Raw genomic sequence first — 27,829 nt, 5'->3', positions numbered from 1 at the left:
AATAATAGTGGTTAACTTCAGTTTTACGCATTAGTTTTGACAAAACAGCTGCGACCTGCGACAAAATATTAAAATGTTCAGGATTTAACTTGCGTGATCCCCTCTCATAACCCTTAAACAGTATTTCCAAAATAAAACAATCTATCTTTCTTTAAATTGTACACAAACTACTATCAAAATTGCACATTTAAAAACAGCCAAAGCTTAGCCAGGTGTTGACTTATAGAGAGCAGCAGACAGAACACAGCCTTTAACTGCAAAGCTGAACAAATGTGAAGTCTAAACACAGGCCAGTGATGTTATATTTTTATACATATTGAAACTCATCTTACCTTTTTACCCGTGGACCCCGTTTTCACCAAACATGACTTGGCGAGCGACAGATATCCCCCAATCACCTCGATCTCCTCCACCGCCGGGTAACGCTTCTTCAGGAGCGTGCCCAGCTGCGAGTACGGGGCCTGGGGAGGCGTGGACCCCGGTGGCGCCTCGACCGGGGCCGCTGACCGGGGCTCTGGGGATTTGGACGGGTTCTGCTGTGGCTCTGTCTCCGCCTTTCTCTTGGGCACCACCGTAAACGTGTTCCCCTTCCGCCTGTGCACCAGCGGGCTTGGGGCTGGCACTCTCTGGTCGGACTCCACCTCGATATCGTCAATGTTCGTGATGGGCAGGTGGTCGGCCGGCCGCGTTGCTACGCCGGGGGAAGCTGGTGGCGACACGGCGATTTGTGGGGACGAAGGAGGCGACGTCAATGCTGGGGGGGAAGTAACGGGAGGCGGGCTGGCCGGGGTTTGAGAAAGCGATCCCTGCTTCTTTTCATCACGTTTTGGAGAAGGCGTTTTGGGAAAAGTGGCAGGAATCGTAACTGGTTTGGTAGGAGATGGTGGGGATTTTGGACTGGCTATAGATGTTTCATGTGCAGCTTGGGTGGGTGTTTTAGAAATTTCACTGAACGTAGTTTTGAGCGGAGACTGAAGCGGCGTGGTTTGTGTGAAGTCGTTTGTCGTGGCTGCGGACGTGGGGGATGTTGGCACTCTAGTAGCACTTCCTGTAGCTACTCTATGAGATGGCGAAGATTTAACCGGACCGGCCGGGACCGGACTAGCAGCGGACGAGCCCATAGTCGCAAGTCTCCGTTTGGGGATAACCGTAAACGAATTTTTGGACTGGAGTCGCAAATTGGCCAAGGCTCTAGCTTGCGCATCATTGTCCGGAATCCCAGACAGATCCGGTTTGGGAGAAGGACGGATCTCGAAGTCCGGAGAGGTGCGGAGCATTTTGGAGGGGCTGGACTCGGCACAGGCACGGCGGGTTTCCGGAGAACATGGCACCTTGGGTTTGGGGTCGGCACTGCTGTGGTCCCACTCTCGCTCTCTCGCGGGATTCGGTGGCCGGCTGTCGGTTTCATCTTTCGAGGGACTTCCGCCGTCTTCGAAGAGTTGGCGAAAGGAATGCAATAAGTGGTTGGGAGTCCGCTGGGGGCTTTCCGGTTCGTCCTTTGCTTTGGATGCTCCCAAACTCTGGAAGATTGGGGTTTCTGGTTCAAATCTCGGCTTTGGCACCACATCTGGCTTGGACCAAGATCTGGGCCGGCTGCTGGCACTACAGTCCAAGTCTAGCAGGTTCTCCGTGCTGTGCGATTTCTTTTGCAGCTTCCCGTAGTTGCTGTCGAACTTCTGCAACATCCGGCTCACTCTGCCCTGACCTTCCCCGTGGGTGTCATACGCCTGCATCTCGTGATCGGCCCAGCCTAGGGTGCTCAGGTTTTCCTCGCTCTTGCTTAACGTGGTGTCGTAAATCACCACTTCCTTGGCCCTTATCTCAGTCACAGCACTCCCACGGCGGTCCAAAAGGTCATTCAAAGAACTGTACGCGCTCACGCCGTTCTGCTGCCATTTGGGATCTTGGTTCGCGCCGTCTGGGATGTAATCCGGGTCAGACTCTATGATGATGATGTTTTCGGCCCTGATGGTCCGTATGCCGGGCACGCTGCCGTAGAGCTCCAGGATGTGCTGGACAGGCCGCGCTGCATTCTCTCGGTCCTGGCGTCGCCTCCGCTCCTTCTCCAGTTTAATGAAGGGGTTTTCCTCCAGAGGGCCAAGACTCTCCTGCAGACAGAACTCTTAATTAGATTGGGAAATAAAAAGAGATAGAAAAATAAGCAGACAAGATTTATCTCAGTCTTCTTTAATTCTAGAAGGTACGACTACAAACAAACACTGGCCTGTTGAATAAAACAGACAGAGAATAATAATCTGGTATAATTTGACACAATGATGTAAAATTTTAAAATCAGTCAGCACATCTTAAAAAAAGTATTATTGTAGGGCTTCTCAATTATGGAAACTCATAAATAATAATAGAAATCAGAACTACTTGCTTGAAGAGAACAAAAAAGTATTTGACGTGTCTCAGAGAAATGAAACGTAGTAGTAAACGTAGTCTACAAGTAGAAAAGTACAATTCATGACAACCTTTTCCACTTGAGGAAATAGTGCTAAAAATTCAAGCTCAAGTTTAATGTTCAGGAATATACTTGATTCTCAATATAGTTTCAATACCACTCTTTTCTAGGTCAAGTTTAAGACAAATATACTGAAAATTGCATAACACAAATAATTCAACTTTCTTTTTTAAACCCTGTGGTCTTTTACTTGTTCTGATAAAGCTCAAGATCTTTAACATTTCAGGTAAAGTCTCAATATATTTTTTAGTGTCAATAATCAAATGAGTATCAATTAGCATCTGATTTTAGATAAAGGTAATGCAATTTAAATTAAATGACTTGCACAACCCGACATTTTATATTTCTCATACTTCTTTTCTTTTTATATTTCTTTTCTTTTTATATTTCTGTACAATAGGTTTGTAGATTTAATGAGAAAAGAACTGCACAATCATTTGAGACACCACAAATCTATTGCCAAGACAAGCATCTGACAGGTTCACACTTATAATAGCATAATAACAGTTGCAGCCTTTTACTACTGTCTAAATGTGTGCTTTGTAGATTGGATATGAATAATAATAACACACAACATCTCTACAATACCAATAATCTGCTTTGTTGTCAACCTTACTGTGTGTGTTGTCATGCTTCTATTACATTTCATTCACCTTATGGTAGGCCACACTACAAGAAGCCACCCCTGCTCCCCTGGGAATGCTGTTGTGAACCCCCTTTTCTCCTCTGCCCTCCTGCATCCGCATCTGCCCCTTTCCCCGCTCCACGGCGGCTCGTCGTGCGTGGAGTCCGTGTTCCTCACCTGCAGCACCAGACTCTCCGCTCCATCGTCCTCCTTCGATGTCGCCCTCTCCACGGCCGTGTGTCGCGTTTCTTTGTTGTTTCCGAAGTGCTGGCTGGCCGTGGTGATGGTGTAATTTCTCCCGTTGCCTCCGCCGCCTCCTCCTCCGCCGCCGCCGCCGCCGCCGTTGTCTTGCTGCTTGGAGCCATTCACCGCGGCCGTCGTGCTCCCGTTGTGCCGCTGCTGATGGCTCGCTCCGCTCGGGCTGAGCTCTCCAGCCGCCGCGCCGCCCTTCGCCCTCCGCCTCTCCAGGATCTCTCGCTTCCAGGCCGGCATCCTGGGGCTCTCTTGTCCGGGCTCCAGGTCCTGGCGGAGGACACGGGTCTCACCTCCGCCAGACATCGCAAACGGTAACGGTTTGAAGACAAAGGGGACGGAACGGTGTGTGGTGAGCTCAAAGCGACGATCCGGGGCTCCGTGTGAAGCTCCGGGGCTCACCGCTCGCTCGGACACATCCTGCCCGTCTCCAGTGCTTCTGCCGTCGGTGTGTGTCTGTCTGCGCACGGCCGCCGCACGCCGCTGATCTCCGCAGTAAAGTCACGTCTGAGCGCTGATTGGCCCGCTCAGGGCAGAGCCACGCCCACGCAACCCGCCCGTTTTTAATGTTGACCATGGCAACCACTGATGTCAATCAAGGGTCCAGGTCCCGCCTCCTTTAATCAGTGGTGGAATAAGAACCCAAGCCCAAAGTACAGATACATGAGACAAATATTTAAGTAAAAGTATTAAACAAACAATAGTACCTAAGTGAAACCTTGAATAGCATCTTAAAAATGTACTTTTAAAGTTATAAAAAAGTATATCAAACAGAATTTGAAGAATTGTGATGATAAAAATAACCCTCAACCCATATGGAATGTACTTTATCTTTTCAGTCCAGTTCCAAAATGATACCTGCTCTCAGGTGTAGTGAAGTAAAAGAAAAGTATTCACAGTAAAATTTACTCAATTAAAGTATACACACTTACACACACTTACAGATACTGCTATAAAGGCCTTAGGCTTACATACCTAGACTACAGTACTGTTACTTTCCACCACTGCCTTTATGTGAAAATAAAAAACTAATACTAAAACATGTCCTGTTGCTTTGTTATATGTTATGAGGACTTTATCCCCATTCAAAAGAGACAATACTCTGTTCTGAATTGTTAGTTGATGTGGCAACAGTCCCAATTTCTAATCATTCTTGATGAGCCTTATGTTTGCAGTGAGGAAATTATGGCTCATTAACGTTGTGCAGTAACGCCACCTGTTGATAGTCCAGTGTAGTGATAAATTAGGAAAGTTGCCATAGTAAACTAATTATTTAAAACTATATATTAAATAATTTGGCAGCAGACTGACAGAGTGGGTAGCACTCTCACCTCACAGCGAGAAGGTTGTGACTCTGATTCTGATTCTCTGATTCCCGGGCCTTTCCGTGTGGAGTTGGGGCACTCTGATTTACCTCCCAATAGGTAAAAGTCCTCCAGCGAAGGTAGACCTGACCGAGCAGAGCTCAAAGACCTGGTCCTGAGCAAATGCCCCAGCAGCATTGAAGGATGGGTCAAATGCAGAGGACAACTTTCCCTACGGGGACAACAATTTAATTTGATTTCTGATGAACACTTGGGACACCCCATGGGTCAGGGGCATGTGGTCTGAGACGGTTACCAATTTCAACAAAGTACCTTCTGTCTTCCAGATAGGACCTTAACCAATTTAGGGCAGTGCCAGTGATGCCCACCCAGTCCTCCAGTCTCTGTAAGTGGATCCCATGATCAAAAGTGTCAAAAGCAGCACTCAGAACAGAATTAAGACTGAGGCTTTGTCTGTGTCAGTGTTCAGGCGGATGTCATTTGTCACCTTGACAAGAGCATTCTCCGTGCTGTGATGAGGTCTAAAACCTGACTGAAAAACATAAAATTAGTTGTTTATTAAGAGGAAATCTGTGAGCTGTTGGTAAACAAGCTTTTCAATGATTTTGCCCCAAAATGGCAGATTAGAGATGGTCCGGTAGTTACTCAGTACTGCGGCATCAAGACTGCTCTTCTTTAGGAGAGGCTTTATGATCGCAGTTTTCAATGACATTATGAATGTTCCAGATTGAAGCGACATGTTAACTATGTAAGTGAATGGTGCTAGTAAACTGTTCAGCACAGACTTTATAAATCTGGTGGGTAACACATCAAGGCAGCATGTAGATGAACTCAGACTGGTGATGATCTCCTAGACAATTTTGTCAGTTACACTTGCAGAGTAGACATGCGAGTTGTTACTGCAGCTTCCAATTATTTCAGAAAAATATCCTTCCCTAGTTCTACATAAAATGAGGTACTTTTCTTTTGTATATCTCTTTTTGAAAACGGAGCAATTTAAACTATGCAGTTTGAACTTTTAAACCAGTTTTAATGTTTGTTGTTGAAATTATCACAAGCATCTTGACATTGTACAGTGTTGCCCCAGTGTTGTGTCCATGGTGGTCACAGGAAGAACACAATAAACTTCCAATTTGTGCTACAGTTGGCCATATGAATGGATGGTGTTCTGGTAAATTTAAATGATTGATGAAAATGTCAATAATATGGCATTAGATTAGCCGTTTTAGGAGCTGCTTATCCACTTTACCTCAAACAAGTTATTCCAACCTATAATTGATGACCACCTGAAATATTTTATCCAAGCATGCCCATACAGTTTCTTCCTTTATTTTCTTTATTTACAATAACGCAACTAATGCACATTGGAGGTATCTATTGTATCATGGATCTACATCAACACAGGCCAAGTCATAGTGAATGTTCAGAAAGTTACACGTGTTCAGAGCCCTTAAATTAGAGACTATGTAAGTTTGATAGGGATAAACAGAGACTACAGCGCGCTCTGCTGAGAAGGTGCGGACTTCCATCTCTGCCGGACCTGTACGTCTACAGGGCTCTGGGACGAGCAGGTCGGATCACAGCTGACCCTTCTCACCCTGGACATGGACTATTGGAGCCCCTCCCCTGAGACTGGGACAGGAGGCTACGGCCCATCCGGACCAGAACCTCCCGCCACAAGAAGTTTCTTTCTCTCTTCCATTGGACTCATGAACATTAAATGTGTTTAAACACTGTCACTTTAACTACAATTTAATTAATCAATCAATCAATCAATCAATCACTCACTCACTCACTCACTGCACTGTTCACTTTCTGCACTACATCTGTAAATTCAACTGTACATTTTGTGTATATTTTTATATATAGTAAATTGTTTAAATAGTTTTATTCAAATCATGCCCGTTTTGATTTTATCCATGTTGTTTTATTGTTGTTCATCGTTGTACCACCGTATCACCAAAGCAAGTTCCTATTTGTGAATTGTGTTCATTGGCAATGGCAATGAACCTATTCTGATTCCGATTCTGCGCGGATTTGATATCCAAATGTTTGGCGCCTCCTTGTGTTCGACAAAAGAAAATCATGTTTCGGTCACTTTTGAGAAGCGCATTTCGTGAGGAGCAGACCTGCGGTGAACAGTCGCTGAGGTAACTCAAAATACATGTTTAATGTAGCCTATTATACGTCTATGACACAAAATATACGGTAGTTTGCACCTGTTTATATGAATAGTCTATCATGTAATATGCAGCTCACTGTTATTAGTTTTTGATAATTACGTACTTTTCAGGAAATTACAAATTTAGATCCTATCAGTTATATTTTGTGTAGCGTGTTAGTATTAGTCCATTGTTAAGATAGTAAAGCCAAATATATCACACAACTAGCCTACTATATAAATGAAAACAAAGAAACGTATATGAACCAAAGTTATTTGAGTCAGGAAGTACAGTAAACTAGCAGTGTACAAAGTACAAGTACACGGGCCAGCTGGACGTCTGCCATCATTGTGGATAAGCTTTATCAAAAAAATGTATGCAATAGTTTCAGAATGAGGAAAGCACAAGAAATGCAATTGCCAATGATTTTCTTTTTTTTTTTTTTTTTTTTTTTCCATAATTAGGTTCCTGATGTGACGCCATGGCATTACAAGGTGAGTCCAAACCTAAAAATCAAAATGTTTAATCGTACGATTCTTATGATGCAAATTTAACGGAGAAAGTTTTAAATCATTTCTGGTCTGATTTGCAGATGTTTCACCCCTGACCCGCAGCTGGAGCTACGAATTTATACCACCAGACAGTGAGTTGATCATTTAGGTTTCTTATTCATAATCTGATAACATATGTAGAATTCAGTTTTATTGACCTGATCTCCAGTGGTTTGTCAGATCAGACCTTTGGAGGTAGCGAACTCACAGCTTTCTCATAAGTCTTGTGTCATTGTGACGAGCTGAAGCGTAGAATTTACCCTGGTGCTTGTCGCCCACTCTGTGACATTTCAGGTCACCTGTTTATCTCCATGGAGATAGATAAGTAAATATTGAGTCAAAACCCTCAAGCAGACCTGACAGACACAATATGCAATGGTAACAGACTTTATTGTGTCCAAAATGATTTATAGTTGGTCTGGTTCTGGAAACACTGGATGGAGGCTGGGACTGGTCCCGTCTCCTCCAGCCTGTGTTTCCATCTCATCCTCTGGATCTGGAACAGACGAGGTCTACGTAGAGAAGTGGTTTGTAACGATCAGAAAGAAACAGCGCCGATAAGTCAAAAATAAGCAAAGTTCCAAAGTAGATTAATTTGATCTTTAAATTATTTTAAAGGTGAATGTAACGAGGGGAGGATCGAGTGAGTAGATCATCTCAATGAGCTGCAAGTGTGATGAAGCTGTTCTTTAGAATATTGTACAACTAAATACCCTAGTAATTACAGATTGGCAATAGTCTGAAGAAGTAATCAAATGCAAAAGATTGGATGTGTCAAATAAAATGAAATAGGCGTAATTGCTTCCGACTGGATATGTGTCAGTGTATGAGCCCATATATTGCACTAAATTGTCAATTTTCAGATTAAGGCTATGTTTTAGGCTATGTTTTAGTTCTGACTTGTCATGTTTGGATCTTATTTTTAATCTAGGCCGATTTAATGACACTCAAAAGTTCAGTCTTGACTAATTACATATTCAAATAATTTTAGGAGATACATTTCTGGTTTAGGAATGAATTTCAAATGATGCATATCTTTACAAAGGGTCCAAAATAAATGTCAGGAGGACCAAACGTGGGCACAAATTTTGCTGCAGAGAACTTAGAAAATATAAGTAATATATAAATAAATAATAATATTTATGAATTATCTATGCATATTTCCAAATCCCTCCTAATCTCTACAAAACTCACATGTCTACAATCAAAGCACATTATAGTGACAATTCGTCCAGAAAAACAAACTCAAACCAAAATTGAACAAAATTCACAAACATAGGAACTTGTCCTGGTGATTCGGTGCAACACAAACAACAAAACATTGAACATTGAATACAAAACAATGAACAATGAACAATGACTAGGTACCAGATATATAAAAAAATAAGTAAGTAAAGTTAAAATAAGGTTAAAATAGGCATGATATGTCCATAAATAAAATATGTAGTGCAATATGTCTGTTTGTCCCTGGCTGTGGCTCCAGCGTACCACACGGTGATGGAGGAAGTGAGGACTCGATGATGGCCGTGTAGAACTGCACCATCATCTCCACTGGCAGCTTTGCTTTCCTCAGCTGCCACAGGAAGTACATCCTCTGCTGGACCTTTTTGATGAGGGAGCTGATGGTGGGCTCCCACTTGAGGTCCCGGGTGATAATGATGCAGTGAAAGCGGAGGGAGTCCACAGTGGAGATCAAATCAAATCAAATGGAGGAGTTCCAGTGAAGGAGAGATCCGACTCTCACAGACGGACAGACGGACACGAGGGAGACTGGAGCTGGACCCACTCTTCAGGCAGATGAGGGACCGACTGAGGCGAACTGGACCCACTCTTCAGGCAGATGAGGGACCGTCGGAGGCGAACTGGACCCACTCCTCAGGCAGATGAGGGACCGTCGGAGGCGAGCTGGACCCACTCTTCAGGCAGATGAGGGACCGACTGAGGCGAACTGGAGCCACTCTTCAGGCAGATGAGGGACCGTCCACACAGGGCAGGGACCACTTCACCAGGAGAGGGACATCTGGGTCCACAGGTCCTCAGGAGTGAGAGAAAGAAAAAGAAGGCGGTGAACAGTTTGCAAGTGAAATTAAAAAATAAATATTGTTTGATAGCATAAGTAGTCAGAAGAAGAAGATAGTGCTCAAGCTGTCATACTTCCCCCAGCATAGTTACTCCTAGGGCAGCGTAGCTAAAGTTGTGGGTTTATGTTTCTGTTCCTAACTAGTCTGACCATAAGCGATTTCGAAGAGGAACGTTTTAAGCCTGGACTTAAATGAAGAGACTGTGTCAGCATATTTAACATGGGTCGGGAGCTGGTTCCATAACACAGGAGCTTGGTAGCTAAAAGCTCTACCTCCTACAGTACTTTTAGAGACTCTTGGGACCACCAGAAGGCCGGCATTCTGAGAGCGAAGAGCTCTGTTTGGATGATATGGTTCTATAGCATCTTTGAGGTAGGATGGGGCCATGTCATTTATGGCTTTGTAGGTCAAGAGTAGAATTTTAAATTTGATTCTAAACTCGACGGGGAGCCAGTGAAGAGACTTCAGCACTGGCGTAATGTGCTCTCTTCTTTTTGTTCCTGTTAGTAATCTTGCTGCTGCATTTTGAACCAGTTGAAAGCTTTTTATGGAGCTTTTAGGACACGCTGCAAGCAGGGAGTTACAGTAGTCTAATCTAGTCGTTACAAATGCATGAATAAGTTTTTCAGCATCGCTTTTAGGCAGGATTCTTCTGATTTGGGCTATGTTGCGCAAATGGAAATAGGCTGTTTTACAAGCTTGATTTATATGAGCTTTAAATGAGAGCTCCTGGTTAAATAAGACTCCAAGATTTCTTACAGTAGAACTAGAGGCTACACTAACATTGTCCAGTACTAAGTCTGTCTACTTGATCGCTCTGATCAGGTTTCATTGATAAATACAGCTGAGTGTCATCTGCATAGCAGTGGAAGTTAATGTCATGCTTTCTAATAATGTTGCCTAATGGCAGCATATAAAGAGTAAACAGAATTGGACCGAGTACCGAACCCTGTGGCACACCGTAAATTACTTTAGAGCATGGTGAGGAGCTCTTGTTTACATTAAGAAATTGGTACCTTTCAGATAAATAGGATTTAAACCAGCTGAGGGCTGTTCCTCCAACACCTACATCACATTCTAACCTCTGCAGTAGAATGTTGTGGTCGATGGTGTTGGTGAATGTTCAGGTCCAACAGAACCAGGATTGAGACCAGTCCATCGTCAGCGGCTAATAACAAATCATTTGTGACTTTAACTAGTGCAGTTTCAGTGCTGTGGTGGGCTCTGAACCCTGACTGGAAAACTTCAAATAAGTTATTGTCCTGCAGGTGGCGACAAAGCTGTTTTACTACAACTTTTTCAAGGATTTTAGAGACAAAGGGAAGATTTGAAATAGGTAGTTACCAATAGGTCGGGATCCAGATTAGGCTTTTTCAGAAGAGGTTTAATGACTGCATGTTTGAAGGACTGTGGAACATAGCCACTTTCGAGTGAAGTATTTATTATATTAAGAATAGGGTCTATAATTAGGGGGAGAATGTCTTTGAGGAGTCTGCTTGGAATGGGGTCTAGGACACAAGTTGAGCTTTTAGAGGACATAATGGCTGAAGTTATCTGCTTGATCAACAGCTGTGAACCTTTCTAAATTTACAGGTGGATTTATATGGGACGTTAGATTTACAGCTTGGGCTAGTTCAGGGCTAATAGCGGGGGTAATTTCATCTAATTTATCTCTGATTGTTTTTATTTTATTGTTAAAAAATAGGAGGAAATCATCAGAGCTAAGTGTAGCTGGGATTGAGGGCTCTACTGCACTGTGACAGTTTGTTAGCCTAGCTACAGTGCTGAAAAGGAATTTAGTGTTACTTTTGTTGACTTCTATTAGATTTGAATAATATCAGGTTTGGGCCTTACGCAGAGCCTGCTTTATAGGACAGCAGGCAACTTTTCCATGCTTTTAGGGATTCTTCTGTGTGAGAGCGACGAAATAATCCCTCTAACTTTCTAACTCTTTGTTTATGTGAACGCAGTTCTTGGTTGTACCATGGGGAGGCACGCTTTGGCCTAATGACCTTCTGTTTTAACGGCGCGACAACGTCAAGAGCAGACTTCAGAGAATTCATGGTCACGTCGACAAATTGATCACTTATACTGGGACTAAAACTGTTCTCAGCAGGATCACATGACATGTGACTGAGTATTGGCTCTATTATTTCTTTGAATTTTGAGATAGATTTTTCAGATATTGTCCTTTTCATTATAACTTTATTTTGTGGGACTGGATGATCTTTAAGAATAAACTGAAAGGTAATTAGGAAATGATCTGACAATATAGGGTTTTGAGGGAGGACAATGAGGTCACTAATCTCTGTTCCATACGTTAGGACAAGATCCAGAGTGTTCTTGTGAGTGTGAGTCGGTTTATTTACATTCTGAGTGAAACCAATGCTGTCTAACAAGGCGCTGAAGGCATTACTGAGAGTGTCATCACTCATGTTCACGTGGATATTAAAGTCTCCAGCTATAACTATTTTATCCCAGGCTAACACTAAGTTTGATATAAAGTCAGAAAACTCTGTTAAAAACTCTGAATAGGGACCAGGGGGTCGGTAGATAACTATGAACAAAACTCATTTTTCATATTTGGACATGTGATTGACAGCATAAGGCTTGTGCTCCTGGCGGTCTGAAAGTTAACATGGGTGGGTGGGGTGGACTCATTTAGTCTGACGTAGTCGTCTTGTTGAAGCCATGTTTCAGTTAGAGCTAGAAGATCTATGTTATAGTCACTAATTAATTCATTAACTAAGAGCGATTTGGAGGAAATTGCTCTAATGTTTAGCAGTCCACATTTTACGTGTTTATTCATTTGTATATTTGTGTCATTTGTGATTGTTATTTTCCTTAAGTTATTTGGTCTGACGCCTGAAATATTTTTTCTGAGATGTGACTTTTTGGCATTATTTGTACGAGGAACACGAGGGACACACACAGTCTCTATCTGTCTTGAATCTGAACACTTCACATGTAACAGAACGGGCGAGAGTTCAGCGACAGAGGAGCGTCTTAAACTGCTGCTCTGCGCCCGGGAGATGGGGGAGTCCGAGATGGTGAGGTGGGGCTGGGGGGCTTTGACTTTCCTGAAGTCCACGATCATCTCCACTGTTTTCTGGGCATTGAACTCCAGGTTGTTACCGCTGCACCAGGACACCTCCTCCTCCACCTCCCTCCTGTAGACAGACTCACCCTCGTCCGAGATGAGCCCAATGAGGGTGGTGTCATCTGCAAACTTAATTTGTTTTACAGAGTCGTGGCTGGAGGTGCAGCAGTTTGTGTACAGGGAGAAGAGCAGGGGAGAAAGTACACAGCCCTGTGGAGCTCCTGTGCTGATAGTCCGCGTGTCTGAGACATTATTCCCCAGCCACACGCACTGCCTCCGATCCGTCAAGAAGTCAGTGATCCACCTGCAGGTGGAGTCAGGCACGTTGAGCTGAGAGAGCTTGTCCTGGAGCAGAGCAGGGAAGATGGTGTTGAATGCAGAGCTGAAGTCCACAAACAGGATCCTGGCATAGGTTCCCGGGGAGTCCAGAAGCTGCAGGGTGAAGTGGAGTGCCAGGTTGATTGCGTCGTCCACAGACCTGTTGGCGCTGTAGGCGCTGCAGGGGGTCCAGCCGGGGGGAGGTGAATGACTTGAGGTGGGGGAGGACCAGGCGCTCAAATTACTTCATGACAACAGACGTCAGCGCCACAGGTCTGTTGTCATTAAGTCCAGTGATCCGGGGCACCTTGGGGACAGGGACAGTGATGGACGACTTGATGCAGGCTGGGACAAGGCATGACTCCAGGGAGGTGTTAAAAATGCCAGTGAAGACAGGGGCCAGCTTGCCTGCACAGTGTCTTAAGGTGGCCGGGGTGACACCGTCTGGTCCAGCTGCTTTTCGAGGGTTGGATTTCCGAAATAGTCTGAACACATCCTGTTCCTGAAATGTGAGAGGGGTGGGGGAGTTGGGGGGGACCGGGGTTCGGTTGGCAGAGGTGGCCACAGTGGAGGAGGGGGTGTCAAATCTACAGTAGGAGGAGTTGAGTTGCTGGGCCAGTTTTCTGTCATCTGCAGAAGGGGGGGCTCTGGGCTTGTAGTTGGAGAGAAGCCAGAGCCCACTCCGCACAGAGGTTGTTGTTTGAGAACTGCTGCTTCAGACGCGTATTGTACTGAGATCTAGCTCTCGACACCTTCTGCTTAACATTTCAAACTAAGCAAATGTCCAAACAAAAAGATGCATTTGAGCGGGTCTATTTGACACTAGGAGCAGCAAACTAACATTTCTGCAGCCTCTCTGTCTCACTGGTAAAAAAAAGATAAGCCCTCAATGCCTTCAGAGCCCTCTTACTTCGAGACAATTATGAGTGAACCCTCTGACCAAAGAAACAATTAATTTAAATACATTAACTGACAACGAATAATCAATATCCAAAATAAAAAAACAAAACATAACTTTGCCAAAACATTGGAAAAATAAATTCACAACTACCCAAAGGCAAGTAGTTCCAAGACATGTGTGTGATTAATTCCTCATCGCAGTGGACTGCCCCGAAGTAGGTTGTGATGTTGGGATCTTTAGAGGTCAATCAGCCAAGGTATCACATACAGTAAATAAAAGCACACACATATACACAATTGCCTATAAAAAGGGACAAACGTTTAACTTTGATGTCACACTAGAGGGGGCTATCCACCCATGCTGTGATGCAGTCTCTTTTAATATATTTTGAAAATATGCTAACTCTCACTTTTCCCATCCTTGCAGTGTAGAGTGACCTCCATACACAAATGTGAAAGAGACTAATATTACATTTTCATTTCAGTGTCTGAGCTGAGAGTAGCTCTTCTGGGGAACAGTTGGAGACAGAGGTGCTTTGTGGAGGGCCTCTTGGTCCAAAAGGACAGATTAAACTTAAGGACAGAGTCATCATGCTCAACAAAAGTCAGTGCTCCATTGAAGGACAAAAATATAACAGTCATCAACACACCAGACCTTCTCCACCCTGACTCCACTGAAGAGGAGCTGAAAGCCAAGATACAAGAGTTTGCAGATGCCTCAGCGCCTGGGCCCCATGTGCTCCTGCTGGTCCTCCAGCCTGAAGACTTCACCTCACAACAGCAGGAGAGGCTCCAGAAAGTGCTCGAGATGTTCAATGAACACTCGTTTGATCATTCAATGGTGCTGATCTCCACAGACAGAGAAGAAAGGGTCACAGAGGACACACCCTTAGGAAAAATGATTGGAAAATGCAGATACAGGTATATGTGGGTGAAGAACTTTACTGAAGAAGAAACTGAAGTTAAGAAGTTTAAACTTGCAGAGCTGTTATCACGACTGGGCCAGATAGTTAAAGAGAATCAGGGCTGTAATTTGAACTATGAAGCATTTGAAGATCCCTCTGCTCCTCCTCACACCAGGGAACTGGAGGCAAAAGGTCATATTCTGGAAGAGGTTCAAAAAGCTGGTACGTGTAACAGACGCTAGAAACAATTGTATGTTTTGGTTCAATATCAGTGTTTGAATGTGTGTGTGTTTTTCAAGGTTTGAGAGCACTGGATCCAAAAAAGAGCCAAGTCTCAGACACAAGCCATGTTCCAACAAGTAAGACACAAATACATTTATTTACCCAAAATAATATTATTGACTATTACTATTTAAATTCAGACTTGGTTTGTGTTCTTCGCTTCAATGTTGACCCTAATTATGTAAAAAACATCAACACCAACGACAAACATAGTTTAGTGAATTGGTCGACCTCTCCAGCGACCAACCAAAGTCACCAAGTGCATTAAAATGTTTTTCTCCCACAGATTTGGAACTTCGTATTTTATTGTTTGGAAAAAGCAATGACAAAAAGAAAGTTTTATGTCAATTTATCACTGGAAAAGAGACATGGATGAGTAATCCAAAAGTGGAGTATGGGCAATGGAGAGGACACCTGCTCAAAGTAGTAAAAACTGAAGACATCTTCAGTAAGTCTGTGGAAGTGAGAGACGAATTGAAGAAAAGCGTGTCTTCGTGTCAGCCAGGACCAAACGTTCTCCTGCTGCTGGTGAAGCCTTCTGACTTCACTGAAGACAACAGAGAAATACTGAAGTTCACCCTGTCTATGTTGGGTCCAAACGCTTTGAAACACTCCATTCTAATCTTCACACACTTTGAGCAAATGACTGAAATGACTGTCCCTGTTAACTCACTTCTTGAGGATTGTGAATCAAGATTCTATGGCATGCCTAACAAAAATCTGAATGATCTGATGGAGGTAATTATGACCATGGTCCAAACTAACAAAGGGTCCTTTGTTACCGTTACTGAGGGCTTCTCTAAAGAAATAAAAATATCCCTAAATTGAGTTATTTGTGGGAGGGAAGGATCAGGGAAGACTTCTGTAGCAGATGCCCTTTTAGGACAGAGAACATCTGCAGAGAAGGTCTCATCTGAGTGCATCAAACGTCAGGGAGAGCGGCCTGGGCTGTGGCTGTCCATTGTGGAGATGCCGTCTCTCTGTAGTGCACCTCATCATACAGCGATGGAGCAGAGCTTTAACAGCATTTCTCTGTGTGACCCTGAGGGTGTCCATGCTTTTGTCCTGGTGTTACCTTTGAAACCTCTCACTGATGAAGACAAGGTTGAGTTTAAGCTCCTAAAGGACATTTTGGGTCCTCGTGTTGATCCTTTCACTATAGTTCTGTTCACTGTGGAGTCAGATCCTTCAGCTAGAGCTTTCACTGACTTTGTGAAGCAGTCCAAAGACTTACAGGAGCTGTGGCAAAGCTGTGGTGGAAGATATCTCATCTTCAACATTAAAGACCAGCACCAAGTCCCCCAGATCTTAAATAAAGTGCAAACTTTAACGATGGGCAAGAATGAGCCCCAAAGCTACACCAAACAAATGTTTGTGCAAACACAAATAGAGAAGATCACAGCTCTGCAGAGCAACGCCGCTTCAACTGAAACAAGACTATTCTCTGGTATGTATTATTTACAAAAGTATATAATGATGGAGGGATGCATGGTGGCAGAGTGGTTAGTGCTCTCGCTCCCCAATAAAGAGATCATGGGTTCGATTCACATGATCTCACTGGCCGGAGTCTGCATGTTCTTCCCGGGTTCTTTCCGGGTGTTAAGTAGTAGTGAATGAATGTGAGAGTCACCTTGTGACAAGCCCCTGTCCAATGTGTACCCCGCCTAAGGCCCAAAGTCAGTGAGATAGGCCCCAAAACGGGAACAAGCAATGAATGAAATGATTAATTAATGAATATACCTATGGATGCATCATGAAGTAAACTTGATCATCTAAAACAAGTCAGAGTAATTTCATTGTTAAAATATAATATATTTTAACAATGAAATTACTCCGATTGTTATCTGTTTTAAAACCTTGCAGTATATTTGAGAGTCAATAATAGGTAACATAATAGACAGATACATAGATATTTAGTTTAATTAGCCTCTTTCTACATTTGCAGGGGGCCCACAGCGTGCTGAGGGTCTGAGGATTGTGTTGATAGGAAAGACGGGCAGTGGAAAGAGCTCCTCTGGAAACACCATCCTGGGACGTCAAGCGTTCAAATGGGACTTAAGCCAAACATCTGTGACTAAACTGTGTCAGAAGGCACAAGGTGAGGTGGACGGTCGTCGTGTGGAGGTGGTGGACACTCCTGGTCTGTTCGACAGCACCATGTCTAATTATGAGGTCAATGAGGAAATGCTCAAATGCATCAGTCTCCTGGCACCAGGACCACACGTGTTTCTGGTGGTTCTGCAAATCGGAAGATTCACACCAGAGGAGAAAGAAACTCTGAATCTGATCAAGAAAGGATTTGGAAAAGATGCAGAAAAGTTCACCCTGGTTCTTTTCACACGTGGTGACGATTTAGAGGATTGTGAACTGTCCCTTGAAGAATATATTAACACTAAGTGTGATGATTCTTGTAAGAAGTTGATCTCTGACTGTGGGAACAGGTGTCATATTTTTAATAACAAGGACAAGAACAAAGAAAAAAAATGCATTCAAGTGAGGGATCTGATCAAGAAGATTGATGATGTGGTGAGCGCTAATGGTGGAGGTTGCTACACAAGTGAGATGCTCCAAGAGGCTGAAGCCGCCATTCAGAAAGAGACACAAAGATTGTTAAAGGAACAAGAACAAGAGCTGAGAAGAGAGATGGAAAACATGGAGGAAAAATATGAACTGGAAATGCAAGAGATCAAACGGAGAATGGAAAAACAGTCAAAAGAAATTGAGAGAGAACGTCAAGAGAGAGACAAAGAACTCAAAGAACTGGAGGTTAATATAAAAAGGGAGCGTTCTCTAAGAACAGAAGAGCAGAACCAGAGAGAGGAAGAAGACCGGCAGAGGAAAGAGAAAGATGAAGCTAAACGACAGGAGTATGAACGGAAGCTACAAGAGTTAGAGGTGAATTCGATAAAGAGTTTTGACAAAAAACTGCAGGAGAACAAAGATCAAATGGAAAATGATCAGAAGGCCTGGGAAGAGGAGAGGAGAAAATGGTGGGGCAAGCGATACAAGCAGGACGAAATAAGGCGACAGGAGGAGCATTCAAGACTGGAGAAACTAGAGCAAGAATACAAGGACAAAATGGAAATGTACAGAATTAAGAAGGAAGAAGAAGATCAAGACAGATGCAAACAAGAAGATAAGCAGAGGAAGGAGTTACAGAAGAGACATGACAATCAAGTGGAGGAGCTGAAGAGGACGTATGAGGATGAGGCCCGCAAGAAGGCAGAAGAGTTTAACGACTTTAAACGCAAGAAGGAGATCGACTTTGCAGCTCTGATAGAAAAACACTTGCAAGATGTTACTGGTTTAAAGGAGGAAATTCAACAAGGGCAAGAAGAATATGAAAGCTTTCAAAAACTAGCTTCACACAAAGAAACTACTTTGAACAGCAAAATGGAGGAGCAGCACAAGACACACAAGAGTCAGATGATTGATCTGGCCATTCTGGTTTTAAAGGAGAAGAAGGAAAACAGCACTAAAATCAGAGAACTACAGAATAAACATCAACAGGAACTGATCAAATGTAAGAACGACATTGAGGAGAAGTTTAAACAAAAAGAAAAAGAAGAAACTAAGAAGCTGAAGCTAAAACAAGTACAAGAGATGAGCGATCTGGATACAAAGAAACACGAAAAACAACTGAAACAGCTAAAGATCGACTTGTGGAGCCAGCAAAGACAAGAACTGGAGGAGCAAATGGAGGAACTAGAACAAAAGCATGTTCAAGAAATGAATACATTCACACAGACACTCTTAAAGAAGCACGAGGAAGAGCAGAAGCAAAGAATCAAAGATTTGGAGCAGAAACAGAAGGAGGAGATGGAAGAGTTGATGAAGAAAGCTGGAAAGAGTGGAGTGAATGTCGAGCAGCTCAAGTTGAAACACCAACAGGAAATGAATGACATAAAGAAGAAGATGTTGCCTGAAGAAGGATGGTGTTCCATTTTATAATGTGGATTAATATGTGTGCTTTTTATTGAGATTATTTTGCTATGCACACTATTGTAGAAATGCTCTTCATTGCATTAATTATTACTTAGCTCCATAGAATTATTATGTCATTAATTTAGTTCATAAATCTCGTCTAATTTTTTTTTGAAGTTCATTGACATTTATATTTTCTGGTGCCGTTTTTCTAAAATCACACTCTCTTCATAGTTTGCCAGATCACTACTGTATATTCTTATATATTCACTACTGTAGATACACACCCACTTCAAATTTGAGGAGTTCCCAGTTTTTACCAAACAATTCCTCCTGTTGCGTCTTCTGGTAATAGAGTGTAATTAATCTTGACAATTCTTGTTTTACAATCCTGTGTTTTAAAAGAGAACTGTTCAGTGTCCAGTAAGAGGAGTCCACGTCACCAAAAACTGAGGATAAATTGATATTTATAGATACAGCTTAATGGTCAATTAAGGGGGTTGACAAACTATCCGCCATGATACTGTCAGTACATTTTTCAGACAAGCTGGTAATCTAGATGTGACTGCCTTCACTATCGCTCCAAGTATAACATTTACTATTTGGGAACTTCTCTCACCATCTATCTTTTACTTCATCTTCACAGCACCATAGTCTCCACCGATTACAACAGAAGCATTTGGATACATTTGAGTTGTGAAGTTTGTCATTGTCATTTTTACAGTTATAACCATAGATATTCACCATAATAATAATTTGGCAGTTCAAGTGTATGACCATACAACGAAGTTAAAGTGTTTAATCTATTTTTTTTTGTAACACCTTATTGTCTATGCATAAATTACTTTATCCTAATTTATATTTTTGCTATTATTACTGTTTGTTTCATGGTGTCTCTTATCGATGAAACAAGTTCCTAGTTTGTGATTATTCTGATACTAAATCAGTTTCAGTTTTATGCAGCTATTTAATTGTGCATGTGACTAAAATTATTTTATATGCACTCTTCTCTAAGTGTAATTATAATGTGATTTAATGGTAAATTACTGCATTGTGGCTGTTCTTGTTTTGTATAGCACTATGTTTGAATCACTTTGTGTACTTAATCTGAAAATAAATGAGTCTAAATGGTGCTGTGTGAATCTCTTTAGAAATAACATTATTTCAATGTAAAATCAATTCAATTTCAATATAAAAGACGTTGAATCAATGTTAATAAAGAGTTGAAAATTCAACATTGTTTTAACGTAGCAAATTCGAGTTGCTCTGACGTTGTTTCAATGTGCAGATATCAACGCCATTTCCATGCTGGCTGGGATGTGCAACATGTACGTTGATTCAATGTCCTTTTGCTATCTTCTTACCAAACATGGCTGCTTTGGAGAGATGCTCTTTAAACTGTAGACCACCGGTGTCAAACAGACCCCCAGACCTTTTAATCCGGCCTGTGAACATACCTTATGCTTAACGCATCCCGCACACGTGGGACGTTGGACTTTTTCTTTCTTTATTCTATATGTCCCACTATTTTATAAAAGGGAACTCTCAAGCTGCTTGATATGCTGTACATAAAATAAAGCTGTAACCCTCTTATTTCCAGACAAATCAATCATGCAGCAGGGTCAGTTTGTACTCCAAACCCACAAGCAAAAAATTACTGTAAAATAAAATGAAAAATTTACAGGACTTTTATATGGATTCTGCCAGAACATTCTTTCTTAATTACTAATCCTTAAAACTTATTTTTAGTGAATTTACCTTCAGCTTTTAAAAGAGAATTGTCAAAACCCAAGTCATAAGTCCATATTCCTGCTGCTGATGCATGAATATGGACTCAGTCTTTCACTTCCAGCAGATCTGTGCAACAGTCCATCCATCCATCTTCTGCCGCTTTATCCGGGGCCGGGTCGCGGGGGCAGCAGTCTGAGCAGGGACTCCCAGACTTCCTTCTCCTCAGACACTTCCTCTAACTCCTCCGGGGGGATCCCGAGGCGTTCCCAGGCCAGCCGAGAGACATAGTCTCTCCAGCGTGTCCTGGGTCTTCCCCGGGGCCTCTTCCCGGTGGGACATGCCTGAAACACCTCCCGAGGGAGGCGCCCAGGAGGCATCCGGAACAGATGCCCGAGCCACCTCAGCTGGCTCCTCTCGACGTGGAGGAGCAGCGGCTCTACTCCGAGCTCCCCCCGTGTGGCCGAGCTCCTCACCTTATCTCTAAGGGAGCGCCCAGCCACACGGCGGAGGAAACTCATTTCGACCGCTTGTATCCGCGATCTTGTTCTTTCGGTCACTACCCAAAGCTCATGCCCATAGGTGAGGGTTCCCATGAACCCTCGAGCACCCGATGGGGAGTATAGAGCTTGTCCAGTGTTCCACGACCGGGACGAAAACCACTCTTCTCCCCTTGAATCCGAGGTTCGACTATCGGTCGGATTCTCCTCTCCAGTACCTTGGAATAGACCTTACCCGGGAGGCTGAGGAGTGTGATCCCTCTGTAGTTGGAACACACCCTCCGGTCCCCCTTCTTGAACAGAGGGACCACCACCCCGGTCTGCCAGTCCAGAGGCACGGTCCCCGAACGCCACGCGATGTTGCAGAGACGTGTCAACCAAGACAGTCGTACAACATCCAGATACTTTAGGTACTCAGGGCGGATCTCATCCACCCCCGGAGCCCTGCCACCGAGGAGTTTGCGAACAACCTCAGTGACTTCAGCTTGGGTGATGGATGAGCCAGCCTCCGAGTCCCCGGTCTCTACTTCCTCTTCGGAAGACGTGACTGAGGGATTAAGGAGATCCTCAAAGTATTCCTTCCACCGTCCGACGACATCCCCAGTCGAGGTCAGCAGGCCTCCACCCGCACCGTAAACAGTGTTTGTGAGACACTGCTTCCCCCTCCTGAGGCGCCGGACGGTTTGCCAGAATTTCTTTGGTGCCGACCGATAGTCCTCCTCCATGGCCTGGCCCGGGTTTTTGCCTCTGCCGCGGCTCGCTTGGCCTGCCGATACCCGTCGATGACCTCCGGAGACCTACAAGCCAGAGTGGCCTGAGAGGCCTCCTTCTTCAGTCTGACGGCATCCCTTACTTCCGGTGTCCACCACCGGGTTCGGGGGTTGCCGCCACGACAGGCACCGGAGACCTTGCGACCACAGCTCCGAGCAGCCGCATCAACAATGGAGGCGGAGAACATGGTCCACTCGGACTCAATGTCCCCAACCTCCCCCGGGACATGGGAGAAGCTCTCCCGGAGGTGCGAGTTGAATACCCTACTGACAGAGGGCTCCACTAGACGTTCCCAACAGACCCTTACAATGCGCTTGGGTCTGCCAAGTCTGTCCGGCTTCCTCCTCCGCCAGCGGATCCAACTCACCACCAGGTGGTGATCGGTTGACAACTCTGTGCAACAGTGTCCATCAATAACTTTTACTAGACTATTTAAAGCTATTTATTTCGTATAGTTTTTTCTTCTTCTTAAAGACATGGGATGTGGAAAGACAACTCCACGCACACCTCCCCGATGCACACAGCAGCCAATCAGAAAGCTTGTGGCTCTTGTCTTTTTTTTTTTTTTATTCAAATGTACAATGATAAACAATAACATTGCAAGAGGCTTAATACAGTTGCAGTTACAGTTACAGTTACTTCACAAATTCAATACAAAGCGTTTTGGTCTTCACAGCTTTGAGGTTAGTGCAATAATTAAGGGAATTTACAGAAGAGGACAAAAGAGATTCAAATACTATACATTTCAGTTTCTGGTTTGAGAATTTTGAGCAATGAATATGGCATTTAGGCAGCATTAAGATCAGGCTTAAGTGTATATATTTTTTGAACAGTAATATTTTCCTCAAAAACACGAAAAAGGACATGCATTGTATCAAGTTGTAGGTTCATATCAAGCTTTCTATTCACAAACAAATATATGTCATTCCAAAATATCTTAGTGTAAGAGCAGTCCCAAAATATATGGGTACATTTAAGTTTAGAAATAATACTGTTCACAGGGTAACATCCATGCCAATTCTTTAGGCATACCTCTCGAATCTTATTGGTTACAGTTGTAAGTATCGAGAAACTCACTGTAGGAATAGGATGTGCTGTTTCTGTTGAATAGTTGGTGCAAGTGAATAATACCATTGTCAACCCACTTTTTTAAAAACAGAATTTTGAGTTTAAAACATAATATCCTTGTTATTTCATATATTTGTGAGGGGAAAAGTTGTGTTTATGAACTAAGGACCAGGGTAACTGTAATTGCTTGTGAAAGTTAGAAAGTTGAATTGGAAGACTTTCGATGCTATAATTACATCTTAAAATAAAGTGTAAACCTGCTAATGCTTCATATACATGCGTTGAAATAAAGTTCCACTAAGAATTTGGGTTAACTAAATATCTTTTTATCCATTTAATTTGGAAAGAAGAGTGCAAGGTCTGAAAATCTAGAACATTAAATCCACCGGCGCTTAATTTAACAAGATGTGCTTTTTTTCTTCCATATGAAGTCAAATAAGATTTTTTCCACTTGTCCATAAATGTTAATAGAAACATCAAGGACAGAGCCTGCATAAACCAGGCTAGAAAGGCCTTACTCTTTGGACAGTAAGATTCTACCCGATATCGATAAGTCTCTTTGAATCCACATATTACATTTGTTCTGTATTCTTTGAACAAGTGGATTAAAGTTTTCACTTTGTCTTTTGTCTTCATCTCTTATGACGGTAACACCCAGGTATTTTACTTTTTGTTTCACAGGAATTCCTGATATTTCTAAGGCACTACAAGATTTGATAGGTAGCAGTTTAAGAGTGTGATCTATCTGAGCAGCATCTCTTAAAAAAGCGTATCATCAGCAAGTTGGCTCAAGCATATTTCTCTTCCTGCTATGGTGATTCCCTTCAGACTACTATTATTTAATATAATTGGCTAAAATGTGTATAGGTAATAAGAATAAGAAGGCAGACATTGAGCATCCTTGGCGTACGCTACGTTCAAAAGTGAATCTATGCGTTGTTCCATTGAATAATTTTATTGAACTATTTCCAAAAGTATATAAGGTACAAATGGATGTTTTAAAACGCTCATATGTCAAAAGTTTTGAACAGAAAATGATACTCTACTGAATTGAAGGTTTTTTTGAAATCTAAGAATAGAATGAAACTATTTTGTGAGACAAGATCTGAGTAATCCAGAACGTCAAGTCTAATATTGTCAATAATATATCGACCAGTCATAAAACCATTTTGAGATTCTTCAATTACATCATACAATACATTTTAAAATTTGTTTTCAAGACATATAGCTAAAATGTTGTAATCGTGGCTCTTGTCTTGTGTACGGGCCGAGTTCCTGCTCCTACGTCCTAAAGTCACTTTGTGTCGCGGTGCCGTGATGGCAGGGGCTGTGATTGGTTGATCCACAGAAAACGTATTGAATACTCTTTAGAACTGCAAAGGTTAAGCGTGTAATCGTGTCCCCCTGCAGTTCTTCCAAGTAAGTATTGGAAGTATTGCTAAACAGACGCGCATTCAGACTTTTTTCCTCTCCTATAAGAACAATAAGGTGTGCAGTGATTAGCAATCTATTTACAATCTTGTAGCAGGAGATGGAGGAAGTGCTGTTTTTATATTGTTAATTAAAGTTGTTAGTGAAATGAGGAAAAAACAAAACAATGTAATTACATGAGTCAATCTAAACTATTAAACCAGTTTTAATGTCTGTTGCTGAAATTATCACAAGCATCTTTTACAGTGGGGCCCCTGTGTTGTCCCCATGGGGGTCACAGGAAGAACACTTTGATAAACTTCCAAATGGTGCTACAGATGGTGTTCTGGTAAATAAATTATAAATTATAAATATATAAATAAATAAATGGTGTAAAATACTGGTGAAAAGTTCAATAATAAGTCCTTACATTATTCCGGCATATCCACTTTACCCTAAAAGTTATTCCAAACTATGATTGATGACCACCTGTAATTGTATTAAAAGTGGGACGAGTTGGGAGAGGAAAGACGTGGGTAATTTAAATTTAGATAATAATTTAAGTTTTGATCTGAATATGCCCGTAAACGTTCTTCCCTTATTTTATTTTAATTTAATATGTTTGCAATAACGCAACTAATGCACCTTGTAGTATCTATGGACTCATGGATCTACATCATCACAAGCCAAGTCATAGTGAATGCTCTGGAAGCTACATGTGTTCAGAGCATGGATCTATTAGAGCCCTTAAGTGAAGAACAAGGGAAAAGCCTTGCTGCTGTTTAAGTTTATGCACGGATCTGATATCCAATTGTTTGGCGCCTCCTTGTGGTTGACGAAAAACAACAAAAGACAATCACGTGCGCTGTTTTGATCAATTTTAGTTTCACTTTTGAGAAGCCATTTCCTAAGGAGCAGACCTGCTGTGAAAACTCACTAAGGTAACACAAAATACATGTTTATACAGCCTAATTTACGTCTATGACACAAAATATAGTTAGTACGTGTTTATATGACTTGTCTGTTTTGTAATATTCAGCTCACTGTTATTAGCTTTTTATATTTGCTTGCTTTTCAGAAATGACTAATGTAGATCCTATAAGTAGGCCCGGGTCTAGACCAAACTGATGAGGGTGCGTCTGTGTTTTAAAGACGATACTATTCCATTAAGTGTCATTATTTAATGCACTTGAAATGATAATAAAATGCAAACACTTTTAAATAAGGTTGTAAAAACACCCTTTTGCACCCCCGTAGACCCGGGCCTGCCTATCAGTTGTATTTTGTGTAAACTTTTGCGTGTTTGTATCAGTGCTGCGTGTGGGCGCAAATGCAGAGGGCCAAGAATTGGGGAAGCGCGTCACGAGATCTCAGCGAGGAAAGAGATGTCCCCTAAGAAAGGAGAAAGTTTTGTGGACGTTAGAGCTGTGCTAAAAGTGGCACTAATGTGGAGTTAACCACAAGAAAACATACTTCTGTGATGTTGCTCTGTGAGGAACCTGTGAAAACCCAGACAGAGGAGTGTAGTATGAACATGACTAATGTGCCTGTGAACACAAACTCAATGCACTCATTTGAGTCACTACACGGATCATTTGTCACTGAGATCAGCTCAAACTATGAAAATAACGAGCTCATAATGAGTTTGAGCAGGAACATGTCTGTGATATGAACATTTCACATCAGAAATCACATCAAAAGTCCATGTTCCTGTTCCTGCTGCTGCATGAATATGGACTCTTTCACCTGTTGCAGATTTGTGCAACAGTCTCCACATAGAACTATTACTAGGCTATACAAAGCTATTTATTTCTTATATTTATTTAAAAAATGTTATACGTTATGTTCGGCCCGTGTCCCAGCCTAAGCGTCGAAATTCAGCCCGTGGCCCAAAATGAGTTTGACACCCCTGGGCCCCTGATCATGGACAGGCTTTAATAGTTCTCTCGCACTGACCCTGACCTCTGTAGTACCCCGTCTCTCCACAACATGAAAACGTTTTGTGTGTGTGTGTGTGTGTGTGTGTGTGTGTGTGTGTGTGTGTGTGTGTGTGTGTGTGTGTGTGTGTGTGTGTGTGTGTGTGTGTGTGTGTGTGTGTGTGCGTGCGTGTGTGCGTGTGTGTGTGTGTGCGTGCGCGTGTGCGTGCGTGTGTGTGCGTGCGTGTGCGTGTGTGTGTGTGCGTGTGTGTGTGTGCGTGCGCGTGCGTGTTTTTTTTTAATGATTATAACATAGTTTAAAGAAAAGAAATACATTTATGAAGACAACACAAGAAATCAAAATGATATGATATATTTTTTTAATCAATCAGCTGATTGTTTTTTGTTTTTTTTTCAAAATTAGCTCCCTGATGTGACACCATGGCTTTACAAGGTGAGTCAAAATCTAAAAACCAAAAGGCTTAATGTAAAGAAGATTGTTTTAAAAAAATGTCTGGTCTCATTTGCAGATGTTTCACCCTTGACCCGCAGCTGGAGCTACGAGTTTATACCACCAGACCGTGAGTTGATCATTTAGGTCTTTTATTCATAATCTTGTAACATGAGTTAAATTCACTTTAAAATTATTTTTGACCTGTTCTCCAGTGGTTTATCAGAACAGACCTATGCGCATATGAAAAGGCCTTGCACATTTCCATATCATTCCAATGTTTACAAAAATCATGTCTACAATTCTACCAAAGCACATTATAGTGGCCGATTTGTCCAGAAAAACTAACTCAAACCAAACAAATCCAAAGGCCAATGAGTAATTATTAAGGTTCAGCTTTATGCAGCAAATTAAACAAATGTCAAAACAAAAAGATGCATTTGAATGAGTCATTCATACACTTGGAGCAGCAAACATGAACAATTCTGCAGCCTCTGTTAAAAAACAATGCCTTCAGAGCCCTCTTACTTTTTTCAATTATGAGTGAACTCTCTGACCAAAGAAACAATGAACTTAAATCAGTAGCATGTGGTGACTTTTATGAATGTGCTGCAGACTTGGGGTGTACATCAATATTTACTGGATAACATGTAGTAACACAAAAGTGGTCAAAACAAACCCGGTCTCCCGTTAAACTCTCATACCTGTAAAAACAGCTGAATAGAGTAAATAGTTTAACTTCACCAACCAATTAATTACACAAATTAGGGCTCTATCTTATTAAAGTGCTGCCTGTATTTCTAACTAACTTACTGTAGGAGCCAAAATCCCTGACAATGATGCAGCGTTTGGAGAAGCCACAGGGTGTCGCTGTGGGTAGAAGCAAAACAGGTATTTAAGTAGAAACTTTGGGGTTGGGTGGGAGTTGCTAGACGGGCAAGCACAGTTTGTTGAAAATACTTTGCAAAAACATTCTTAACTAAACAAAAATAAATAGCCCCAAGACACGTGTGATTTAAAAACAGGTAAATCTTCAAACTTTCCCCCGCCCCATCAGCTAAGGACTCACACTAAATACAGTAAATAAAATCATCCA

At 42.4% G+C, this 27,829-nt stretch overlaps 2 protein-coding genes across 2 annotated transcripts in view; one reads left to right on the top strand and one right to left on the bottom strand.

Moving 5' to 3' along the window:
* The window catches only part of tprn (taperin), a 36,371-nt gene extending 32,587 nt beyond the window's left edge, over positions 1-3,784 (bottom strand). The window contains exons 1-2 of the mRNA XM_072454415.1: positions 3,267-3,784; positions 333-2,108 (exon numbers count right to left, since the gene is read on the bottom strand). Coding sequence (XP_072310516.1) covers positions 333-2,108; positions 3,267-3,647 — 2,157 coding nt within the window. The 5' untranslated portion in view covers positions 3,648-3,784. The remainder of the gene's footprint in view (positions 1-332; positions 2,109-3,266) is intronic.
* Positions 3,785-15,620: 11,836 nt separating this feature from the next.
* LOC140366951 (uncharacterized) overlaps positions 15,621-27,829 on the top strand; it is a 42,442-nt gene continuing 30,233 nt past the window's right edge. Inside the window, exons 1-3 of the mRNA XM_072453213.1 lie at positions 15,621-16,412; positions 16,911-18,914; positions 26,813-26,863. Of these exons, the coding sequence (XP_072309314.1) occupies positions 15,935-16,412; positions 16,911-18,914; positions 26,813-26,863 (2,533 nt within the window). The 5' untranslated portion in view covers positions 15,621-15,934. The remainder of the gene's footprint in view (positions 16,413-16,910; positions 18,915-26,812; positions 26,864-27,829) is intronic.

Source organism: Eucyclogobius newberryi, unplaced genomic scaffold, assembly GCF_026437365.1.
Source record: "Eucyclogobius newberryi isolate DKJ021-1_F unplaced genomic scaffold, fEucNew1.0.hap1 SCAF_2, whole genome shotgun sequence".
In the NCBI taxonomy this organism is placed as follows: Eukaryota; Metazoa; Chordata; class Actinopteri; order Gobiiformes; family Gobiidae; genus Eucyclogobius; species Eucyclogobius newberryi.
This window is presented reverse-complemented; position numbering and strand designations above follow the sequence as displayed.